The following is a 26,258-nucleotide window of genomic DNA, read 5'->3' as shown; positions in this document are numbered from 1 at the left end:
TTTGGGAATTACTGCATTGTGGCAGTTAACTGTAGCAACATTTAAAATAGTGTTTGCAAAACTATAACCACACCCTGTTCAGGCTCAGTTATCTAGTACATACAATCAGTGCTACTTTAATCTAATGGAGTATGTCACTACCTTGAATCACACCGATAACTGTTTTAACTCAGTTCTATGTTGGTTGGGTTTTTGCAGTACATTTGAGTTCCGTTTTGAATGTGCTATAAAACAGGGGTTTACCAGGGACAACTACAGTCTGGGACAGGACCGTCCTGAAAACAGGGCCGTAAGCGACCACTCCAAAGTTCCTCCATTTTCTCACAAGAAAAACACAACAGAAAAAACACATCCCATTGGCTCTTGTTGAATGCACCTCACTGCTTTATTTACAGCAGTTATTTCCATTGATATCAAGATTTGACATCTGAAGCTGAAGGCGTCTAGATACTCCTGTGCATCTTGGGAGCTGCTGGCTGATCAGAGGTCCAGGATGATTAGTATGATTTTCAGATTAGAAAAAATAAGGATTCGAGACAAACATGTAAAAACATTTCTACAACCGGGGATAATTCTCGAAATGACAACATATCATCTATGTACAAAAACATCAATAATATATTTATATATATATATATATATATATATATTTTCTCATCATCTATACCCACTAAAATATATCAAAGCAGCAACTGTTGGTCAATCTGAGGAACTCTTTTAGTCAAAAGTTTTAAACAGTTTTAAATATCCTTCAGCTGTAAATGTGTGAACACCGGAGGAGGGGGAAGAGAAAAGAAGAGAAAGAGCACAGGAAGGCAAATAAATAAAAAAATAAGAGTCCAAAAATCGTTTCGTTCTCTGTCTAGTCTGGAATACTGAGTAGCAGGTAGAAAAGCAGTGTCTTGTACAGGCTTCCACTGTAGACCGTTTGTTCTTGGAAGGACGCTTCATGTCATCCTACAGTTCCCAAGTTCAACAGGTTTGCCACCAAAGTGTACAGATTGAGACACGACTCCGTGTTGTCATGACCTAGGCCACAAACAGAGTAAGGTCACTTTATTTTTTCTCTCGTAATTTCTTCTAGATTCTGTCTTTTTCTGGAGAGAGTCAGGGAGAATCTGTTGGTGGATGAGGAGATGTAAGGTTTAAAGCAGCCTTCTGGTTGTCTGAGGTTCATTTCACAGTTTGTTCCATTTGACCAGTCCTTGAAACTTGGCAAATATTAAACAAAACAACAAAAGACAGAAAAAAGCAGTTGATGTGTATCTTTAAATACAAGAAAAAAAAACCTGCACCCTGTATCATCATCATCATGATCGTCATACTGAGGCAGTAAAGATAACAAATGTCCTGAGATTACTTTCTGAAGGGCTTCTGATATAGAGCTCGATAAAAGTGAATCTATAAAATGATGAAAAACAATCTAATATAGCTTGATGGGGTTATTAATATTAAGAAGGGTTAGATCGGGGTAGGGATAAGATGCGTCCGTTTTTCTTGCTGCCATTCATGTGTGTATATGGCACGTGTTCCTCATAACTTCCCCGAAGGCCCACGGATGAGCCCTCGTCTCCGTCTAGACAGCACTCCCTCTGAGAGTACGAGGAAGGGTCCAGCGGGATGCTCTCCATGTTCTCCATGTCCATATCAAACTCTTCCGTCTCAGGCGGCTTGTTCTCCTCGCTGTAGAAGAAGGAGTCCTCCTGAAACGAGGGATGCAGATCCTCCCGGAGCATCTCGATAATCTCCTGGAAGGTGGGCCTCATTTTGGGATTGTAATTCCAGCACATTTGCATCAGGCTATGCCTAGAAGATCAGGAAAAAGGAGATATACGAGTTCAAGATGTATGCTGGGTTAAAACAAATGCTGGGTATTACACTGATTTTATGTAATCCAATTCCAAAAATTAAATACCTAAAACACTCTTTTTTTTTAAAATGATTCTATGATTACTTAATATTGACAAAATGGCAGTAATTTCTTTTTAAATTCTTACATTTCTTTTAATTTAACATTTTTAATTAATTATTAGCCTTTTATCAATTTATGAACCCTTGCACTTCACAAACATTTTTAATGTTCAGATGTTTAACACATTTCATGCTGTTGATAAAGATTTTTTTCCCCTTTTTTGTTAATTGCGCATTAATAAAATTATTGCCATTAAAATCACACGTTAAATTTGACAGCCCTAATATCAATATATTTTTGTATCAATATTTTTATATAAAAAGATTATCCTATTGAAATCAATGTAATAAATGACTTAGGTTAAAAGTGATCTTAAAAATAATCAAATATATATATATATATATAAAGTCTAACCTTTCATCAAAGTTATCCTAAAACCAAAATGCATTCTTTTCTCAGCTCAACTTTGATGAACATTTTTGATCCACATCAAATGTTGACTACTGTATAATTAGCTATTATTTATATATGGCTATAATTTTCAGCTTCTTGCAAAAATTATCTTTATAAGAAAGCAAAAAAAAAAGAAAATTACATTTAAACAACAAAATTACAAAGAAAATGTTCTTAAGAAATATAAATATTTTTTTGTTTTTTTTTGTTTTAAGAATTATATTTGGCATTTTTTGCCTTTATGATAGGACAGTTAGTTGACACATACATATATACACACACATATACATACATACATATATATATATATATATAAATAAAACAAGTAGAAATTTTAACTACTTGTCTGACTGGTCAGCAGAAAAATAACTAAACAAAAAAAAAAACAGGCAATATATCAATAATATACTCACAATCTGTCTGCACAGTTGTCTGGTCTGTCCAGATATCCTCCCTCCATCACAAACTTAAGGACCTGTTCATTGGACAGCCCCTGGTATGGCTGCTCAGCCAGAGTACTGATCTCCCATAACACCACGCCAAATGACCTGGACAAGCACAGCATGGGTCATGAGTGATTAAAACATATGCTAAACATTGTCCTACAACAATGCATATCTCTGTTTGGTTGATTGTGTGTGTGCACTGTCAGTTCACCAGCAATCTGAGTGAGCTGTGAAAACTCCATCCTTCAGTGACTCAGGGGCCATCCATCTCACAGGAAGCAGGCCCTTCCCACCCTTTCTGTAGTAATCGGTCTCATAAATGTCTCTCGTCATGCCAAAATCTGACAGCAGAGAACACAAGACAAAATAACATCATTAGAAAGCTCTTAAAATAATAGATGAGACAATCCAATACAGGAGATATATTACAGCACATCCTGTGCTTCAACACTTGTCCCTCCTTTATCATCATAGTGATCTTGTATTCAGCAGCTTATTTTAGACCTGAAACTAGTTTCACCCAGACAGAGAATCATTTATCATAAAAGGGCATAATTATACACTGTGGTTTTTCATTCACATGAAACCAGAGCATTGAAGCGTCACCTATCATGAAAGTACACATTTTCAGCAAGGCATTTACACAGGAATCATAATTGAGGGACACACTGAATCAGTTCAGAGTGTCTGCATTTTGTTGATTAGAACTTAATTTTGTTTGCATCATTGAAACATTATTATCCTGTTTAACACTGTAAAGCTGCTTTGGACACAATCTGTATTGTACATAAAGATGACAATAGTAAAAGATATTGGTTATGGTGTGTAATGTTTTTTTCTTTAATGTAAAATATTGAGCTATAGAAATAAAATTCCTATCAATTTATTTATATAGTTTCTAGCTTTTTAGATTTTCAGTTTTCATTTAAATGTTATTAGCTTTTTATATTTATATATAGCTTTAATAAATTTCATTTATGTTTTAGTAATTTTTCCATTTCAACAAACCTATTTAGTTCAGTTACTTATCAAGAGGGCATCTCTAATTATTCAATATTTATATATTATATATTTTTCTATTTAGCAATTATTGTTTGGTTTATTCTTCATACAATGTAGTACCTACTACCACACTTTTGAACCAGTCTAAGTTATGTCAGTACCTTAAATTGTTCAGATCTCCGAATAGGAAATTTAGAGGCTGGAGCTCTGAAAAATTGCATAAATTTACACCCATGACTTTTATTGTACCTCCAATTTTCACAGTCAGGTCTTCGGCCACCATGCAGTTCCTGGCAGCAAGGTCTCGGTGCACAAACTTCTTGGCGTTGAGGTAAGCCATGCCATCTGCTATCTCTGCGGCCATCTGAATCATCTCTTTCAGCGTTGGAGGAGGCCGACCTGGATTATTCTGTCAAACAGCAGAGAAAACAAAAATCAATTTAAACAGTGCTTTTATTAATCTAAAGTCTAGCTCCTAATAACAAATCTAAAAGCTGTAGCAGGTCCGATAGTAACTCTTCTGCTATGACTCGTTACCTCTGAGTCAGGTCTGAGAGAACGCAGGAAACTCTTTAGATCTCCGTGTGTCATGAGCTCCATCACCACCAGAGTTGGCTGGCCTTTAGACACCACTCCCAGCAGCCTCACCTAACCCACGAAATCAGGTTTGTTACCATCAAAATATGTCTCAGCAGTCCAACCAGTGTCATTACTGTTAACTACACCTTAAACTTAGTCTTAAAGACTATTTTCATAATTAAAATAAAGCTGAAAAACAACATAAAAAAAGCATATAAACTTACTAAAACTAAAAAATATAAATAATATATACCATATTTTTCGGACTATAAGTCGCACCTGAGTATAAGTCACATCAGTCCAAAAATACGTCATGATGAGGAAAAAAAACATATATAAGTCGCACTGGACTATAAGTCGCATTTATTTAGAACCAACAACAAAGAGAAAACATTACCGTCTACAGCCGCAAGAGGGCGCTCTATGTCTTCAGTGTAGACTACAGGAGCAATGAGCAGCATAGAGCGCCCTCGCGGCTAGAGACGGTAATGTTTTCTCTTGGTTCATTTCTCTCGGTTCATGTCAAATTAATTTTGATAAATAAGTCGCACCTGACTATAAGTCGCAGGACCAGCCAAACTATGAAAAAAAAGTGCGACTTATAGTCCGGAAAATACGGTAATACTATAACTACAAAACATGCAGGACAGGAGGCTGACATGTCTTACCACATGGTGGCAGCTGAATGCCTTCATCACAGAAGCTTCGTTGAGGAACTCAATCCTCTCTCTGAGGCTGGCCGACTCATTAACCGTCTTCACCGCGACACGGATCTGCGGCTCACCTTTAACTATGTCCTTTCCGATGCCCTCATACACCATGCCGAATGATCCCTGGCCTAACTCTCTCAACAAATTAATCTTTTCACGAGGCACCTCCCACTCGTCTGGCTCATACACTGCACAAACACAACAGATGTGCATGACACACAGTGCCATATTTGAGAAGAAGCAGATTTCATACAGGGGAAAAAGTCATTTTAAATGTGATAATCATCCTAAATCGATAACAGTTAATGAGATCAGCAACACTGGTTCTATTAAAGCAAAATTAAATGTGCATCGACCACAGCATTTTCTGTCATTAAGCACACTAAAGAAAGAAAGGAAAAGTTGCTCACCCTCATCTGGGCTGAAATACTCTGGATTTGGAGAGGTATAAAGACGCCCAGTCGGACCTTCTGTTTGCCTGGTCAGATGAACACACCAAATTCAATTCATATACCTCATAAAGATCAGTTTCCTGCATTGGTTTTAAGGATATTCACAAGAGAGAACACTGACTTTTTCTTGAACATGAAAAAGCCCACAACTCCCATCACGAAGAGTAGAATGCCACAGATCACAGGACCAATCGCAATCTTCAGTATGTTAGGGTCCATACCTGTTCACATACACACGACAGAAAAACTATAGAAAAAGTGTGCATATCCAAACCAAGTTTGGTACAGGTGCAGGACACAATGGAGCAAATAATAATAAAGTATCCATATACTGATAACAATTCACCAATACGTTATAGAAAGCCTTAAAATGAAAAAAGAACAGGCCTGGCGTTATGGCAAAGGGGGCGAGGGGGTCATAGCCCCCCAAAAAGAATTTGTGCAATCCACTATGTTAACCCACCAAACATTGTGCATTTGTGAAGGATGATCTATATGGATTGGAGTGAAATTCAAAGCATAAATAACATTTTAGCATTCAAATACATCATGAATATGGAAATTTTTTGGAGTGGATTCATGCCGAATTAGAGAGTTAGGCTATGTGAGCCCAATGCCCGTTTCTGTTTCGGCAACATATTGGGTTCATTTTGGGTTGATGTTTGATTACTATGCTATTTTTCATTATCTTTCTGAAGACTGTAAAAGATTTGTTATGGAGTGAGAGGAACTAAAACAGCTTTAAGCTATGTTTATCTGTATTTATAAAGGTAGTAAACATTCAGCTTTAATTACCAGCATTTTACATTCGTTTACTATTCATGAATTTAATAATAAAACAAGACTTGACCTTTACCAATATAACCTATTATTATTTAACCTATACCTGTTTGTTTGGAGGAGTTTTTTGGCTCTCAAAAAAAAAAGGTTTAAACCATGCAACAAATGTTTTAAAATATCTTTAAAAATTTACTTTAAAACTATTCAACTTTTGTATGAATGCGTGCGGGGGAACCCTCGTCTGTTTTGTCATTGGGCGTTATATCCACGTGTGTGAATATTTACCCACATATACACACAAAAACCTAAAATATTTAAAGGTTTTTAAATCTTGAAAAATATGAGATTCATAAGCATTATATACAAGCTGTGTGTGTGTCGTAACGTCTTACGTAGGTCTTCCACATAGAAGTGTGTTGGCTCGGTCCATGATCCATTGCCTGCCAGAGAGGTGGCTCTGATCCGCACTGTATAGTTCCCAGGATGCACTACTCTCAGCTTGCAGCCTCCGTCTGCAATATAATTCTTCCTGGATACGCAATGGTGCAGCTCCTAAGACATAAATGCATGTAGTTAGACAACCCACACTGCTGTGCACATCGGACTGAAGATGTCCATTAGCCAGTCTTTTATCATGGTTTTAAAGTCCATCTCACACTAATACATCCAAATATCACTCATCAGGGTTTAATGAAACTGCCAGAGGTCAGCGTAAACATTTACAACAGTGTGTTTCAAATCCATCATCGGAAACAAGTGCATGTGCCACTAAGTGCAAATCCGTCATGTTTTGTTTTGCGTACAACAATTATGAACCTTTATATAATCATCCCTTGTTTATCCAAAGCTTTTCAAAAACAACATTAGAAACATTTCCACTGTCTATGGCTAGATTTCTCCATGGTTACAGAAATACACAGCTGATGCAATGATGCTAAAATAGCTAGTTGATTTGGAGCTAGCACATGTTGATTTCAACAGTATTGATTCAAATCTGATTTGAAGTGTAGCCAGCGTTCATGGGAGCAGAGGGCCTGGAAAGAATACAGACTTGAATCTCAAGGAACATCTCACCTCTGTATCTCCCAGTCTCTTATAATGGACTTCATAGAGAATAATCATGCCGTTAGGGGCCTTAGGCTCCATCCACCGGATGTGTACGGAGTACTCAGACACCTCACAGATTATCGGCCCTACAATGTCATCTGCTTTTTCTATAGAAACAGATAAAAAGATAGTTGTTAATAATATATTCACTATACTATATGAAATAAAACTGCATCATAAAAAAACTATCCCATACCTTCAGGCATGGTTCGGGCACTGACATAGGCCGCCATACTGCAGCGAGAGGGGTCGGCCTCATGGTTGCAGGCATGGATTTCGATCTGGTAGCTGGTGAAATGGCGCAGATTGGAAATGACCGTCGACTCCTTGGTCTGAACAATCAGGGAAACCTTATTGGCTTCAGCTTCCTCCTCTGGGCTACGAGTGGCAGAGCCATTGGACAGTGAAGAGGGCGTAGTGAAAAAACGAGACGAGGTCCTGTTGGCAATACCCACCAGAGATCGACGCTGTCTTGATGTCCTAGAGACACAGAAACATGCAAAGAGGTACTAGATTTAGATTCAGACTTGAAGCCTATACAGGTTGTATCGTACGATGGTTTGTATCTTGCATTGGAAATCAAATGGCTGTGGATGTTGAAAAAGTGTTCATATGTTGTGATATCAGCTGAAGTGAGTCATGTAATAATGCATGTCAATTATGCAGCCTTGCTTGAAGATCAAACAATCTGATTGACTGAGGCAAAACAAACATTTAAACTGCAGTTCTATATGTTGCAGCTCTTACTGAGTCCCTTAATCGAATGGTCACCTGTCCCATTCTTCAACTCAACATGGGAAAAATCTAAAATTGATATGACGAATGCCTTATGACGCAGTCTGTTCTTTCTTTGGCTCTGTGACTAAGCTAGCTTCACTACAGTTCAGAAGGAAAAGGGCTTCCATTATCACTTCATTGTTGAATACAGACCACAAATTACTGTATAATTACATAAAAAGCATGGCAAATTATGGTTTAGGACACATATGGAGTCTTAAAGTGACTATTCATTCAACACCTCTGAACAAATTCAAACATTAGCAACTTCACTTGCGTGCAGTTTTCCTACTGTTGACATTTCCTGTTGAAGCAGGTTGTTTGAGAAAATATTATTTACATTGTAAAGACAATCAACTGGACAAAAAACTGGTTGCGCAAGAAGACCCATACATGGGCATTCAGATGTTTAGTGTCAGTAAGACTTTTCCTAATTATACTTGAAATTATAAAGAACACAGTTTAGAAAACTCCTCAAAATGACAGCAAAAAACATTTATAACATTACAAAAGTTTTCTATTTCCAATAAACGCTACACTTTTCAATGATATATTCAAAGAGTCTATAGTTTCTTGCAAAAACATTAAAGAAAGCATCATAGAGAAATACAAAGCACTAGGACTATTTTCAACAGGGTTTAGCTCCAACTTGCCTTAACACACCTGCCTGGAAGTTTCAGGTACACCTAGTAAGACCTTGATTATCTGGTTCAGGTGTGTTTGATTAGGGTTAGAGCTAAACTCTAGAAAAACTTAACTGGAACTCCATTTTGAAAATAAAAAAATAGTTATTTTAGATGGTACAGTTTAACTGTAATGTTTTATTGTTTTTCACGTTGACATCACATTAATGTGGCCTTGGTAGGCAAAAGATAATACACAATATTACCGACCCCAGACTACTGAATGTTTATGTATTTCACCCATTATATCAGAAGATAAAATCTAAATGTGTATAATTTTCTAAAGGTTCTCTTTTAAGGAGAACAGAACAACCACACATGCATTACAAGCCACAAAATTCCAGTTCATTGAGTTCATTACTCACATCACCACTAGAGGGAGCAGAGGAGCATTTCATGTGGTTGCTTTTAACTACTCCAGTGGTAAACCACTACCAGAGCACCACAGCCTTCAGTTATATAAGAGCTCAGGACAGGAGGATTCAGCTCTTTTGGTGTGTTCTAAGAGCCAAAGAATTTCCGAGGATAAAATCATTTTTAAGTAAAACCATATTTTAACATCTAAAATAAAATGAACTGAATACTTTTTGTAGTCTGTAAAAGCGCTGGGAATAAAACGTGCATACCAGCTGCAAGACAACCATAATATTTAGAACACTGAAGGGTAGCGAGACAAACCGTCTGTGTAGGAGTCTGAACTTCCTCTGAACACGTCATGGTAATCATTGTCAACATTGTCTATCACTACTACAGAGCAGACAACATCTTCAAAACAAAGATTACACTAAAACAAGGCCTGTGCAAGGCATGAGAAAACATTTTTTGTGGATGTGTGTGCGTAGGAGTGGAACAGGATCTTTAAAGCCAGCTTTGAGCTTCTGAAGGCCAAAGATACACAAAGACGACGAAAAAGCACTTAACAAACACACATTCTCAAGGTCTTGGTGAAGTCAAAAACAACCCAGCCTGACCACCAAGACATTTAACCCTGAGCTTAGAACTCTGGAGAAAACAGATGAACACCGTGAACCATTTGAGAATCTCCACCTAGAGGGTCATGTTAGGTGAAGAATCTGACAGCTGCAACTCAAGGCTCTCTGAATGGAAAAATATCATGTTTCTAAAGCCTTTACACTAGGACTAACTAAGTTAACTTATCTGTTGATAATTCTTGCACAATGCTCTCCTTGAAATAATGTGTAAACTGTCCATATATAGAAAAAAAAGACCTAATGCATGATATATACTGACTTTATTTGTAAAAAGTCTATATAATTTATGCTATACATTGCCTAAAAATAAAAGTGTATGCTATATATGGCCTACATATAAAAATGTTTATATAATATATGCAATATACTGTTAATTCATGATTGAGTCTACATAATGTTTCTGTGCTATATATTGCATATATGTGGGAAAAATGTATACAATATGCAAAGTAGTCTATATACATTACAGTGTTTATAAATGTGATATTGTTTATATAATGACAAAAATGTATATAAATGTTTGCTATATATGTTGCCCATAAATTACAAAAAGTTTCTATCATGCATTTAATATATTATGCATATTTAATATATGCAATATAATGTCAATAAATTAAAAAGTTATAAATAATGTATGCCATATATTGTTTATATATGAAAAAGTCCATATAATATGTGCAATATATTGTGCACAAAAATAATTAAAAAAAATCATAGAAAACCTTTTTTTTTTTTTTACTACTCAGTGCTGTTACTGGTGCAAGCTCTAAACGATAATTTGTAAATCAATATCTTTATTATCAATTAGACCGTTGTAATCTACACTAGTTAAATGAGGAACCAGAAAGCTTACCTGAGCTCGAACACTTCATTATGGAGGTAGTTCTCGAAGGTTTTGCGGTACTCTGTCTCTTCCGCCTCTTTCTTCAGCTCTTTCTCGGTTTTGGGGCAAGCGCAGCAGCGGCTACCTTGGCCCTGCTCTTCAGTTTGGTTCCACTTATGTTCCTCTTCACTGTCCACGTGTGTGGGGGCTCTGGTGGGCAGCTTCATACCTAAACAACAGAAACACAAGGCTCAGACTTTGTTCTGACATCATTAGAGATAACAACTTGAATCCTACTAACCCTAAACCTTTAGGTAGTGTGGATATTCTACATTATGTATGCTTTCTAACCTTTCTGACAGTAATCAAACTTATAGAGCTCGCTGGCTTCTGGTTGCTGCTGGCAGAAGACAAGGTAGTGTGTGATGTTTCCATTTGGATCATTAGGGGGCTTCCACTTCAGTATGATCTGAGATGAGGAGTTTGATGAGGATATGGGGTCCAGGGGCACAGAGGGTTCTAAAAAAAAATAACAAAAAACACCTCAATCAAAGGTAAAAAAACAAAACAAAACATGAATGATTTTAAATGAGAACAAGCCAAAAAAGTAGACTTGTAGAATAGCAGGCTAAACTCAATTCTGGTTAGACCACATTGTCAGACTGGGGCACCAATGAGACAAGAAGAATAACGACAGCTTCCGTCTAAAAAGGAAGAATCGATCGATATCACAGCGTGCAAACCCAAAAGTTTGCGAAACCAGAAAAACAAAAACAGAAAAACCCTAAAGCACTACTTTCAGCTCTTGTCAACCAGCTGCCGAAACAAAGATCTCATCTTAGTGAATGGTTATGTGGTTTATCAGGAAAGAAAGACAAAACAAGCTCAAAAGGAAGCCAGACAGACACCTACTGTAGCAGCACTGAAAGCAAACCACATTGGTTTTTTTCTCCTAAAATCACAGACTGTCATGCTGCAGACTGCTGAGTGATTTCACACCGCTGAAAGTCATCAGCAACCTATTTTATCAGCCTTTGACCTCTTTTATTGCTCTCCCATGCCAAGCCTACACAATAAACACTGCTACTGGAATCAGAGAACAACTTCAGAAATGACTAAATTCACTTTAAGCAGGTTTAGGACAGATCATGCATACAAATGCTTCAAATTCAAACCTCTATTAGAAAACATGATTATTTAGAGCAAGGGTGTACTTTCTAAATTTCTAGATTTGTTCTCTCTAGTTCTGGAAAAATAATCATATTTTTAAACTTTCATTTTTCATGAGAGCATAGGGAGCTGTAAAAAATGTCATAATCTTCCTATGACTGAAGCTCTTACTGGTAGCATTGGTGCGGACATAAATGATTTCACTCTTCGCTCCGTGGACTTGGTGTTCATCAGAAGCGGAGAGCTGGGTTTTGACCATGATGGCGTACTGCGTCCACGGCTTCAGAGGGAGGATGAGGTACCCGGGTTCCTGCTGTTCCTTTCCATCTGTGGCGCGAGGCGGAGGGTCTACATCTGCTATGACCCAGCTGTTAGAGCCACATGCGTCCTGACCGTCAAACTCAGTCACGTTCTTATATGGCCTAGAGAAGCAGAGAGAAATATCAACAAATACTTAAACAGAAATCATCATTTCATTGCAATTAACTCAATCTACAGAAACTAAAAAGAACAGCTATAAAATGAACCTTAGAGTCAGGGTAGATGATGTTTTGAATACAGTGAAAATGAAAACAATGCGGAAGTACAGGAAGTACGGGCTGTTTAACTTGGTATGGACCATTAAGTTGGCAAAACACTAAACAGTCTTCACTTAAAACTTTCCACTGGGCAAAATGCTCTAGATTTTAGACCATGCTTGTATTCCTCACAGCTTTATTCAAAACACAGTAAATAAACTGTCTACATTGATTAAGCTCCATATAAAAAGTTGAGTCACTTACGCCTCTTTGTATAAAACCATGAATCCCAGGAGGTCTCGAAAATCTGGTGGCCAGAAAGGCTCCCATTTAATTATGATCTTGTCAGAAAGTGTGCGAATCTGTGTGAACTTCAAAACCTGGCTCTCACCTAGTGAAACAGCAACAAAAATGCATTCAGGTTTATTCAGAAAGTGTATATGAGCATGACTGAAACGCAAGGCTATGCCTTCCTCACATGAAGCCTGATCTCCATTGGTCTTTGAGACAATGTCATTCTTTGCTTGCCGGTTCTTAGTGCCCGTCACCTCCTCCATCTTCCGGATCTCTGACATGCAGAGTTTAGAATTATGATGGAAAAACATGCGACCCTGCTTGATGGTCAGGTTGTGTTTGGACCAGTCCCACAGCTGACGCAGGTTCTGGTTATCGAGGGCGTAGAAGGAATAATTCCTGATGGGAAAGAACACAGCACACAAGTGAAGATGAAGTAAGGTGAGGAATATTATATATATGACATGGGATTATTAGGTTTTACAAATCCAATGACAAGACTCATACCCAACTTCCTGTGTCTCTCCATGGACGATTCGGAGCTTGCGAAGGAAAGACAGAGAGACTAGGGCATATGAGTGTCGTACAGTCAGGTAGCCAGTGATCTCCTCCAGCTGTCCCAAGTTAGCTTCCAGCTCTGCAGCAATGTTATCTAACAGGAAGAAAATGGAAAGAAGAGCCAGTGTAAGATCAACATTTTTGAAAACCTGCACTCTGATGAATGTACATATAAGTGTGTGTGTTTTTGTAATTGAATACATAAGTAAAAATTAATGACAAACCATTGAATTATTGGAAGTAAATGCCCCCCACCCAAGGTGGTAATGCAGTCACAGTGCAAAATAGAGAAATATATGATATTATTATTACATTCATTATTTATTAATATTATTATAGCCCTGAATTACAGACAAATGTAATTTTGTAATAACGGTGTATATTTATGATTAGGTATTATTTATTATATATTACATATATTTATACTCTAGAATAACTCACAGATTAATAATTAAAATAACATTTATGCGCGTGTATAATTAATTAAATAAATAAATGGATGAATAAATAAAAGTTAACATCTCATTGATGTTTACTTGCTAATTTGTAAAGTAGGATGGCTGCCACAGACATTATCCAATTATATAGTTTACTCGTACAATAATATTTGCAGAACACAGATTAACCAATCAGAACAGTGAATTCCAGAGAGCAGTGTAATAAAGACATCCTTCTGCACTAGCACAAAGAGGAGAAATTGTATTAAAGACTTTGTTTGTTCTTACTCCCTCCGCGGATGTTGATGACCAAACTGCCATTGATCACAGTGCATCCTCTCAGAGCCTGCGCTGCAGTGACTGAGTCCACTGTCTTCAGCCCCATGCACACTTTGGGACAGAGGCCAGCGCAAGGGGTGCAGTTCAACCTGCGGCACAGAACACAGAGTCAAATACATACAAAGACACACAACAAAAGTCATTCATCCATGTGTGCTGTGAATAGAACACGGAAACAATGAAACACAGATATGATTGAATGTTTCTATTCTAGTTGACATTAAAACAAATTTGCGGTATTAGGACAATAACAGATTGTTTGTGTCAAGGACATGGATCCTGTTGCGCAAAGTGTCAGGCCTGGGAGAGGGGGGCACGGGTGACCTTGCAGGGCAGGCCCAGGGTGCAATCAAGAATGAATGAGACGTTCTCGCAGACGTGCCAGAGACACAGCTTAATCACGGATTGTTTTTGTAGATACTTCGGGCCTGACTGAGGAACTGTTTGTCTTTTGTGCAGGATGCTTTGTGCGCCACTGTTTCCTGTGTAACTATGCATATTTGTATGACAACTGTAATAAAGTGTGAATTCACAAGCAAAACAAAGGATATGTAGGCGTGGTTTACATGCCACACGTCTTAATTATAATAGCGTCACAACATGAGACCAGATGTGAAGCCGTGCCAAGAATGTGCACAAATCACCTATGTTTTGTGCCTTGTTGCTCTTTTATGGTACCTGCCAAAAAGGACGGAATGTGCTGCGGTTTATCCAGCTAATCTGAAGCGAAGCTGGTGCGTGGGTGAAAGCCGTATTGCAGACATATCAGAAAGTCCAGTATGCTGTGGCTCCCTGTGTCAGGGATGCAACTCGGAGTCGTTTATCTGTCAGTGGCCAGACGGCGCTCCCTGTCTATGCAGCTGGCAGACAGAGAGACACAAGCTGATGAGACAAGGGTGTTGAAACTCCTGATATCTCAATGGAGGCCGAATAGCATACTGAGACTGTTACTGAGGTAACAGCATGGTGCTGTGTCTGCTGTCTGAATTCCCTCAGTGCACCCACACTGTGTTGTTTCACCAGTGTATTATTTTGGAGGTTTCTTATAACATAAAATAGATATTTCATTTATTTTGAGCACACTACAATTCAAATGTTAAGGGTCTGCAAGAATTCATAGAATTTACCCAAGGTGACAGTAAAGGCATTTAAAAGCAGCATTTTAGCATGATTTCTGTAGGACCATGTGACACTGAAGACTGGAATAATGGCACCATTGCCATTAAAATTACCATTTAAAACGCATTAACCAGAAAACAGTTCTTTTAAATTGTGATAATTGTTATACAATTTTGAATAAAATTGTAATACAAAGTTTTCTGTAATTTCAATCAAATGAATGCAGTCCTAGTTAGCATATAAGACTTTAAAATAGGGGCGGACGGGATATGGAAAAAATATAATAATCACAATTTATTTATTTTTTTAAATATCACGATTCACGGTTTCAATACAATTCTTTGTCATGTTGGATTTACTATTTTGCAAGCTGTCTGAGCATTACAGCCAAATTAATTTCCCTATAATAAAGACAAAGCATTTCAAGGTAACAAAAAAAATTGGCAGCTATTTAGGCCAAAATAAAAATCTTTGTTCTTATTTTTAAATAACAAAGATAAATGACAAAGATACACATTACAACTACACATAATATACAAATAAAACAAACAGTGCTTTATTTTCAGGTACAATAGGTGTATTTAGCAGGAGCATTCAAGAAATTGAATGAACAAATATACAATTAAAACACTATATAAACTGATTCCTAAAGCAACTGTGTTAAATTTCAGGAAAGAGCAGTGAGTGATTTTTCTCTTTATGTATTGTTGTTTTATTAAATGTTAAAAGAATAGTTAACCCAAAAATAAAAATTATGTCAGCGGTCTGTCAATTCTGACATAGTGTTTTATTTTTATACCACCATTGACTGTTTAAACCTAAATGAGATTCTTTCTTCTTCTGAACATTAATGCAATTTTGAGGAACGTGGAAAACCAAACAGTTGCTGGTCAACAGTGACCAATGTGGACCAGCAACTGTTTGGTTGCCCACATTCTTCAAAATATCTTCTTTTGTGTTCAGCACAAGAAAGAAATTAATACAGGTTTGGGACAACGTGACAGTGACTAAATAATGACAGAAATTAAATTTTAGGGTGATCTATCCCTTGACAGTAATGACAGTAGGTGCCAGAACTGCAGCTGATAGAATGTGCGCGATAGCACGATACTACAATATTTCTTCAAAAGCAGATCGTGGAGACATTTTTATCGTCCACAATCATAAATCGTCATATCGCACACCCATACTGTAAAAATATATATAAAAATTACAGCCCAAAATGTCTGAACAGAACTACATTTTTTCCTCTCTGCTGCTCTTCATGTAACAACTCTGAATAGTAGCTAAAATGCTTTTCCCATTTAAACAAGAATACTATTTTGCTATATTGAAGTACGCATGATACTTTTTCTTTTCTTTTTTTTAAATCTTATTTTTTAATATTTAATCTTTATTATATGCTCTGTTGTTTCCACCGAGGGCTTTTGCTGGTGTCTGACCACAGCTGGACCAAAGAGCTTCTGAAAATCCGAGATATGAGACTGTCAAAAAACATTTATATGAACAATCGTCCATCCTTGCGCATACAGAAAGGCATGTGTGTGTAGAAATGGCATGAGAGGTAATAAAGTTATAAGACATTGGCTATCCTGTATTTCCACCACTAACAAACAATATATTCTGTGTAAAACTATGTAAAAGCTCTGTAAAACTCTTTGGAGCTTCTTTAAATGAGCAAAAACAGCACTTCCAAGCCTCAAGCTAAGTCAGCGCTGCTTTAAAACTCACACTCTTCCTCTCATAAACATACAACTTTTCCTTTCTGACACATGCTCTCACTCGCGATGTCCAAAATGATCCTTTGTGCACTCAGACAGTCGATTGATGTCAGTACAGCCCTGATCACTCTAAGCCATCTTTGCAGTTTAGTCCTTTTCTTTACTTCTTGTTCCTCTTTCATGAATGAGACACACAGGAAGGATACATGAAATCCCTGCTGAAAAAAATTCTTAAACCGGTCTAAGCTGTTTTGCTCATCTTAGCAGGTCTTCCAGCCTGGTCAGACTTGTCTGGCCTGCTGGTTTTATAAGGATTTTGAACATTTTTCAAACTGGGAGACCAGCTAGACCAGTTCAAACCAGCGATAACCACCAATCCACTTTTTTCAGCAGCAATGGACAGCTTTTCAAGTTCTTGGAGCTGTTTGAAACATGTTTCTCATTTAAATAAAAGATGAAAAGTCAAACAGCTAGTCTGAATTCTAAATGAGGCATAAAGTGGTCCAGTGACCCAGACATCTCCCTCTTAACGGGTCACACTTCAAACACAGCAGATTTAGCTTTTATGGGTCCTGACGCAGACATGTAGCTTGTGACGTACCCTTTATAACAGTTAGGCACATTTGCGCGAGTATTTGTGAACGTTCATTGAGTGTACAAGTAGCAGGTTACTTACGTAGTGGAGTTCACAGTGGTGTACCCAGAAGGGCACTCTGGGATGCAGGCGCCGTTGTGGATGACGTATTCGTGGCAGTCACCTTTGCCCTGCTTGCACTTGTTGTGGAGCTCCTGGCAAAAGCTGAAGCTGACGCAGCGCCAGCCCTTAAAGGTGTAGAAACCAGGTGGGCACTTGTCAACGCAGGCGTTATTGTGCATGTAGTTGCGGCAGGCCACACATTTGCTCGGAGAGTCGGGCTCCAAGCAGCCGCCCAGACACTGGTCGTGGCAGCACTGGTTGTCTTTAGTACAGGCGCGGTGCTTGCATGAGGATGGGCACACTGTGGAGAGACAGAGCGAGGGAGGTTATATTCAAAGATAATTTTTTTAGGGAAAGAACAGATGCTTCTCATTCACAGTGACATTTATATAGGGGGGAAAAGGTTTGGCTAAGTGTGAGAAAAAAAAAAAAAAAAAAACACACACACATTTGACCATTCATTTCCATAGGGAAAATCTAAAGAAATAGATTTTATATTTTATATTTTATATTTTATATATATATATATATATATATATATATATATATATATATATATATATATATATATATATATATATATATATATATAACAAACTTCACATTTTATTCTCATGGCAAATGAATAAGTAGGACTAATTAAGACTGCTGTAAATTAAATCTGACCGGAAATATAGATTATTATCGGCAATAATAATAATAAAAAATGATGTTGATAAAACAACACCAGACTACAACACACAATGATCAGGTATCTTATTCAATTTCACTTACTTTTTCAGAAATTTACTCAATTTAAAATATGCAAAGAAAAAAATGACTGCAAGCATACTGATACACATTTAAATGTGTAATTCGACAGGGTCAAGCAGTATTCCTATTTTACAACTTAATATTGGACAGCATCTGTGGTCTGTTGTTGATTACCACATAAAATAATGTTGACGTCAGTTTATAAAAGAACAGAAAACACATTTACATGGAACCCTAGTAGGCAAAAAAGGACACAGATTCTTCAAAACCATAACTTCAAACCGTGTCAAAAAAAAATTAATAAGCACATGAATTATTCAGCGCAATGTTTATGTTTTTTTCTGTAAAACTGACTAAATTGTTCCTTATGGGGAAAGACTACTTTTCTAGTTGGACCTACATGATCACATCTTTTTCAATGTATTTTCATGCTAAATGTGTAAAGACGAAGTATTATTTATTTTTTATGCAGAATGAAATATGATAACCTTAAGCAAAACTATCACGGTTTCACGGTATCACTGTATTGTTGTTACAGCTCTGAAATGTGTTATTTTTAAATGACTGCATAAAAAAAAAACTTTTTTCACGCTAAACACAATATATTTTGTTTTTGAGCAACATACAGAATATTAGATAAAGTAGAATTAGTTTATTTTTTCTTTGTTTACTAAAAATAAAATAAAGATTGACTTCTGTATATTTAACCAAAATCTGTAATTACAGTTATTTAATTTTAGTTACATAATAATTAATATACATATTTATAATTTCATACCATTAAGTTATATAATAATAATCATACACTTAACTTGATTTAATATCCCCATTTTGAAGCAAAAACAGCTTTGTGAAATTATACCATGTAAACCTTTCAAAAGACAGTCAGCTTCCCTTAGAAACACATTCATAGAAACCCCCCAAATCAATATTGATTATTTTCTTCCAATAGTTCGCGCATACGGAACAGTGAGTAATCTGCCTGCTACAGTATTTTTCTCTGTGCGTCCATCTTCAGTGTCTCTGGCCTGTGTTAACGGCATTTACAGACTTCATATTTTCACATAAATTACATTTTGGAAAATGATTGCTTTGCAACGCAGTTTGTGCAACTCCAGAACAGAGAGTTGCAATAAGGCAAAAAACGGCCGGTTGCTGATCGCGTAAGGGCCAAAGTATATTTCGGCCGTCCGCACACCATCTGCATTACGTTATTTTCGTCATCAAGAGGGCCCGTCGTACTGCGCATGTGTCGAGCTCATCCATCAACGCTCATCTATGGTTAGTATAAACTTTTGAAAGCTGTGCGGACGCGGCTCTGTGCGAGACGGAAAGGAACGCTGAATGTGAAGTGTACCCGGGCCTTAAGTTCAGTCATCCTAAACACACGTGACTGACCGCTCGCTCACACTAACAAGAGGAGGAGGGGTCAGTGTTACTCTCTAAACTGCACTCAGCCGGAGGGATTCCTACTCTTTCAGTCTTTGAGGAGAAATGGAAAACAGCGCATACCGCAGGAAGGGTATAATGGAAATATTAATGGTTTTGGAACAGTGAAATTTTCAAATTGTGGTATACCTTGAAACCGGTAATCGGCCCATGCATAATCAAAACATTATTCTGGTTGTTTAAACCCCGATCAGCTTGACACAAAAACACTGGCTTAACTTACGCCATGAGTTTGAAGCTGGACTATCAGACTGTCGAACCAATGGAAGATATGGTAGTGTTAACTTAAATGCTGAATGTATGACAAAACTGTCAGTTGGAATAAGTGTATACTTTAGAAACAGTGTGTTAATAAAACTTGTTAGACTTCCAATGTAAATGGAAAAACTATAAAAGCGTTAGATTTTTCCTTCCATTTAATTCCTTATTTTCTGTGGAAATTCATAGATGCTGTCAATAACTCACCTGTAGTATAACCTTAAGTATTTTCTCAGTAAATCTACAGTCATGTCCTATCTTGCTGTAACGTCACATTACAACTGTCAATATTAAAACAATGACAAAATGGCCTACTCTGATAAGCAGCTCCTAAAATGGTGCAACCGCATTCCTCTGCCTATTATGTGCTCTTTCTTTCCGTCCTACACACACACAACCCCATAAACACACACTACACAGAGCAGCACACTGCTGCCAGTTGCTTGACAATAGTCTTGTTGTAAGTCCTTCTCTCCCACAGAAGTCAGTGTTTACATATTTCTTCACCCCCCCACACCAAAACGACAGAGGTAAGAGAGGCCACGTATGGCATAGGAGCAGGAAAGAAAGATAGGAAAAACCCTAAAGATAAATTCTGGAGGGTCACTGAGGTCGCTATATAAAGTGGATGGAAGAGAATCCAGTGATCTAGGCTATAGATTCATCTGGAATCCCTCTATGTGACTTTACTGGCCTCTTTCTAACAACGTGACCCGCAAGCTTGTGTCTGAGACAGCCTGTTAAAAATAAACCACGCATGGTTAGCTGGAGCATGCACTGCTGCCCTCAAACATACATATGAACACGTTTGCGCATGTGTTTGAACACGCACACAACCTCCATCTCACAAACACACACAAGAGTTTTGTTGCTGGATGTGGGATTCTTATGTAAGTGTTACTAGAAATTAGTTCCTAGAAATGTACTCTTGTATTCTTTGTGGCTTTAACAGTTTTAAGTAGAACAGTCGCGGCCAAAAGTTTTAAGAATTACAAAAATATTAGTTTTCAAAAAGTTTGCTGCTAAACTGCTTTTAGATCTTTGTTTCAGTTGTTTCTGTGATGTACTGAAATATAATTACAAGCACTTCATACGTTTCAAAGGCTTTTACATGACAATTATGCAAAGAGTCAGTATTTGCAGTGTTGGCCCTTCTTTTTCAGGACTGATAGAAACCCATTCTTTCATAATCACTTCTTGGAGTTTGTCAGAATTAGTGGGTTTTTGTTTGTCCACCCGCCTCTTGAGGATTGACCACAAGTTCTCAATGGGATTAAGATCTGGGGAGTTTCCAGGCCATGGACCCAAAATTTCTACATTCTGGACCCTGAGCCACTTAGTTATCACTTTTGCCTTATGGCACGGTGCTCCATTGTGCTGGAAAATACATTGTTCTTCACCAAACTGTTGTTGGATTGTTGGAAGAAGTTGCTGTTGGAGGGTGTTTTGGTACCATTCTTTATTCATGGCTGTGTTTTTGGGCAGAATTGTGAGTGAGCCCACTCCCTTGGATGAGAAGCAACCCCACACATGAATGGTGTCAGGATGCTTTAGTGTTGGCATGACACAGGACTGATGGTAGCGCTCACCTTTTCTTCTCCGGACAAGCCTTTTTCCAGATGCCCCAAACAATCGGAAAGGGGCTTCATCGGAGAATATGACTTTGCCCCAGTCCTCAGCAGTTCATTCACTATACTTTCTGCAGAAGATCAATCGGTCCCTGATGTTTTTTTGGAGAGAAGTGGCTTCTTTGCTGCCCTTCTTGACACCAGGCCATCTTCCAAAAGTCTTGGCCTCTCTGTGCGTGCAGATGTGCTCACACCTGCCTGCTGCCATTCCTGAGCAAGCTCTGCACTGGTGGCACTCCGATCCCGCAGCTGAATCCTCTTTAGGAGACGATCCTGGCGCTTGCTGGACTTTCTTGGACGCCCTGAAGCCTTCTTTACAAGAATTGAACCTCTTTCCTTGAAGTTCTTGATGATCCTATAAATTGTTGATTTAGGTGCAATCTTAGTAGCCACAATATCCTTGCCTGTGAAGCCATTTTTATGCAACACAATGATGGCTGCACGCGTTTCTTTGCAGGTCACCATGGTTAACAATGGAAGAACAATGATTTCAAGCATCACCCTCCTTTTAACATGTAAAGTCTGCCATTCTAACCCAATCAGCCTGACATAATGATCTCCAGCCTTGTGCTCGTCAACATTCTCACCTGAGTTCACAAGACGATTACTGAAATGATCTCAGCAGGTCCTTTAATGACAGCAATGAAATGCAGTGGAAAGGTTTTTTTGGGATTAAGTTAATTTTCATGGCAAAGAAGGACTATGCAATTCATCTGATCACTCTTCATAACATTCTGGAGTATATGCAAATTGCTATTATAAAAACTTAAGCAGCAACTTTTCCAATTTCCATTATTTAAGTAATTCTCAAAACTTTTGACCAAGACTGTAGTGGTTATTTATTTGTATTGCCATGTCAGCATCCAAAGCTTCCTCAAGCAATAACCAAACTGGAAAAACACAAAATGAATCCCAACAAATCCCGAAATACAGTAAATAAAAATATACAAGACTTTTTAAATTAACATATAATAAAACTAATTAAATAAATCTAAAATCTTTTCAGGGACAAGTCTTTCGCACTAAACAATTACCTAACCTTAACCCTAACCCCTAACTTTTATAAAGTAGTGACTTTAAATTTTAATTGAAATGTTTTATTAAATGACTATATTAAAAAAAGTGGTCTAACCAACAAATAAAAGTACACTTAAATTATTTAAAAAGCTTTTAAAATGTATTTTTCATTTTTAACTTAATTTTTAACTGTTAAAATAGAAAACAGTTCACATAATAATTCAAAATATTACTGTTTTACTGTATTTTTGATTAAATAAATGCAGGCTTTTATGAGTATAAGAGATTCCTTTAAAAAAAAAAAAACCTCACCAAACCTTTATACAGTGGTGTATGAATTGCAATTTGAATAATAGATGCATTACATCACTGATCTCGATATGTGATTGTATCAGCACAAACCTAATGCACACACAAACACACACACCATTAGAGCTGAGCACAAAGAAAAGGACATAATAATGAATCGCATTAAGACACCAAGAGGACAAAGAACAAGCCACAGAAGAAATGTGTGTGTCCTAATGGATTATTAGCTCTCGCCGGTGATGTTAACACCACAACTCATTCAAACATGATCCTGGAGTTGGTTTAGTTCATAAAGAAAGGCCAGCAATCACCTCTGTTTCCATGACAACAACGACAAAATGAGGGATCAGAAATCTCCAGACCTGCCTTGTGTATAATAATAAAGCATTGAACTGACTTTTAACACCATGCTAAAACCTCCGACAAGCATTCTGTGATTCAGGCAAACAAAACTAAGCTTTCAGAAATGCTTGGAGGCTTCTCTGAAATTTCCAAATGCTCTCGACAAGCTCTGACAAACCCAGGAATCATGAAACGCCTGGTAAAAAAAAAGGTGCATTTATGTAGTGCTTTGGTGAAATAGAGAGTGCTGAAAATACAAGAAAAAAAAAAAGAATGAAAACCAGAGGAAAAGTTGTCATGAAAAGTGAGAATGTTGGCAGTAATCCGAGCAGCTAAAATTGATTCATATGAAAGTTCAAAACAATTCTCAGTTTTTCCACTAAGCTCCTCAAAACATATTTCAAAAAATACTGAAAAGGTATAAAACGGAGCTGCCTTTCTCACACACACACATACATACATTTTTATTACATGTTAAGGTATAAAACAAGTCTGGCGAGTTTATAGCTGTTATTCACTTCAAATGTCAGGTGACACCAGGTCAGCCAACTCAAGAGCAAAACAACATTACCCTCTGTCCCTTATACACGACAATCCAGGGAGGGCCACCTCACCGCCTGCCGCGAAAAGGAGGGGAAGCGTGTGTGTGTGTGTGTGCGTGCACATGTGACAACAATGGAGGTGCTAAAAAAAAAAAAAAAAAAAAAAAAAAAAAAAAAAAAAGCAAGTAACAAAGATTGTGTTAATTGAAAGCACATTAAATTAAGAAAAAAAAACAATCTTGCTGACTCAAATGGCTTTCGTGAAAATTCATTATTATCTATTCTTTGAAAAACCCTACCGCCTCTGCCCCTATTTCCTCTCCCTCCCTCCCTCGCTCTCCCGGTTAACAGACACATGGTGTGCACGGTGGCGACTCCTGATCCAGAGAGTTCAGTCCATTTAACAGTCCCAGCCGAAGACCCACCCTCAACCTTAACCAATGTGTTTACTGGCTGTAGGTAGCCATTCAATGGCCTGTACTGTCTGTGAGGCAGAGCCACCGTGTATTAACCCTTCATGGCTCACGTGTCCGAAATCTTGGGCAGAAAGACAAGGGGAGGGGAAAACACTGCTACAATAGTTAGAAAAACGTGTTTTTTTGTAGCGGAAAGATGTCTGATGGAGCCGCCGGCAAAGCATGCTGGGAACTCCTGCAGTCTGAAGAGTTGCTGTTGTTCTTGCTAAATAGTGCATGTTTGATACCTTAAATAGCACGGACTATTGAGGAGAAGTGTGCTGTTACTTCACAGAGTCATCTTACTTAAAATACAACCAAAACAGCCTAGCATTGTATGTCTAGCTAATATCTCAAATATTCACTATATATTATATACAATTTTTTTTATATACTCAATATTAAATAATACTTTTATTCAGCAAGGATGCATTAAACTGATCAAAAGTGACAGTAAGGACATTTATAATTGGGATCGACTGTTATATCGCCAAGGTTGATATGTCAGCCGGTATTATTCAAATACCAGTATCGGCCGCTTAGTTTCTCCTGTTTTGCCGATGAGTTTGACGCGGGACTTTTATTTTGACAACGCTGAGAACAGCAACGCCTGTGCACATAGTGTTTACACTCTCCCTCTTATTTGCTGTCGATATTAACAGTCTTGTCTAATACCGATAGAAGTGTCTAATAATCAGATAGAACGGTTAAATTCTAATTAAGAAATTAAAATGTATAAAAAAAAGTATTATAACGATCGCTTTTATATTATTAATAATAGAAAGGCAAACATTATAATGCTTTCTCGTTTGCCGTCAGCATTCTGCAAATATGGAATTTACAAATGTAAGAAAAAATGCTGAATATTTAATGAAATTTTTATCCATTTTCAAATGGTTTCGAATTCCTTGACTAAAAATAAAAATAAATACAATTATATCGGCTTTATATCAGCAATCCTGCTTTTCCAAAAAAAACCTATATCGGTCGACTACTATTTATAATGTTACAAAAGATTTCTATTTCAAATAAATGCGGTTTCTTTTCATTTAGGAATCCTGAAAAAAATGTATCTCAGTTTCCATAAAGATGTTCAACACTGATAATAAGAAGATGTTTCTTGAGCACCAAATCAGAACAAATTGTCTGTTTTGGTCAAAATGATGATCCTCTGATTGAAAAATCAAACAAACAAAAAAACAAAACACCCATTTAAGCCTTTTCATGGAAATACAGAAATAGTGATATACATAATATTTAATATTATTGAAAGGCTAAAAAAAAAAAAAAAAGGAAAATTAATAAAAATAAATAAAGCCATGCCAAGCAATATAAAAATGTAATATCTCCAATGTTCCTTCTCTACATGTGAAGACCTAAGTTAGTACAGAGGGAGTCATTCATTGCTCATTAGCTTTCAGTCATTCATGTTCTGGGCGTCTATCTGCTGGATCTGGGTCACATTTCAACATCAGGGTGGGTGGCCACATGTGACTCATTTATCAGAAACCGCAAGCTGTGCTCGTACGCTTAGCAGCAGTGCAACCCAGTCCAGCCCGAGCAGAAATTTCATCTACACCTGTGTGCAAACACCTGAGATGGGAAGATCAACTTCCATTAAGGATATGCAATGCATGAGTGTGTGAGAAAGAGACAGAGAAAGGAAAGAGCATTAAAGAGATGAGAGGTGTGTGAAAGGAAGCAAGTATTTACCTTTGGCGCCGAGACACAGAATCTGGCCCTAGCAAAAGAAACATCCTCGCTGGACATAGATCACATACAGCTCGGTCTATAAACACACAACTGTACCGCAGAAAGGAAAGGCAGCACTAGAGAGTTCAACTATTGTTTTTATGACAGCCGACATATGACACGTCGGCAAGTGACAAACACTCTCACAATCTGCTCTGTCACCGCAAATACACAGTAATTCACA

At 37.4% G+C, this 26,258-nt stretch overlaps 1 protein-coding gene across 1 annotated transcript in view; it reads right to left on the bottom strand.

Annotated features, from left to right (window-relative positions):
• Positions 1 to 361: 361 nt before the first annotated feature.
• LOC132096288 (insulin receptor-like) overlaps positions 362 to 26,258 on the bottom strand; it is a 53,135-nt gene continuing 27,238 nt past the window's right edge. Inside the window, exons 3-21 of the mRNA XM_059501554.1 lie at positions 17,549 to 17,870; positions 13,982 to 14,121; positions 13,206 to 13,350; positions 12,883 to 13,097; positions 12,669 to 12,795; positions 12,058 to 12,308; positions 11,068 to 11,235; positions 10,747 to 10,945; positions 7,638 to 7,921; positions 7,409 to 7,548; positions 6,727 to 6,886; positions 5,676 to 5,775; positions 5,513 to 5,580; positions 5,061 to 5,290; positions 4,351 to 4,461; positions 4,063 to 4,222; positions 3,023 to 3,152; positions 2,779 to 2,913; positions 362 to 1,806 (exon numbers count right to left, since the gene is read on the bottom strand). Of these exons, the coding sequence (XP_059357537.1) occupies positions 1,452 to 1,806; positions 2,779 to 2,913; positions 3,023 to 3,152; positions 4,063 to 4,222; positions 4,351 to 4,461; positions 5,061 to 5,290; positions 5,513 to 5,580; positions 5,676 to 5,775; positions 6,727 to 6,886; positions 7,409 to 7,548; positions 7,638 to 7,921; positions 10,747 to 10,945; positions 11,068 to 11,235; positions 12,058 to 12,308; positions 12,669 to 12,795; positions 12,883 to 13,097; positions 13,206 to 13,350; positions 13,982 to 14,121; positions 17,549 to 17,870 (3,440 nt within the window). The 3' untranslated portion in view covers positions 362 to 1,451. The remainder of the gene's footprint in view (positions 1,807 to 2,778; positions 2,914 to 3,022; positions 3,153 to 4,062; positions 4,223 to 4,350; positions 4,462 to 5,060; positions 5,291 to 5,512; positions 5,581 to 5,675; positions 5,776 to 6,726; positions 6,887 to 7,408; positions 7,549 to 7,637; positions 7,922 to 10,746; positions 10,946 to 11,067; positions 11,236 to 12,057; positions 12,309 to 12,668; positions 12,796 to 12,882; positions 13,098 to 13,205; positions 13,351 to 13,981; positions 14,122 to 17,548; positions 17,871 to 26,258) is intronic.

This window comes from Carassius carassius, chromosome 20 (genome assembly GCF_963082965.1).
Source record: "Carassius carassius chromosome 20, fCarCar2.1, whole genome shotgun sequence".
In the NCBI taxonomy this organism is placed as follows: Eukaryota; Metazoa; Chordata; class Actinopteri; order Cypriniformes; family Cyprinidae; genus Carassius; species Carassius carassius.
This window is presented reverse-complemented; position numbering and strand designations above follow the sequence as displayed.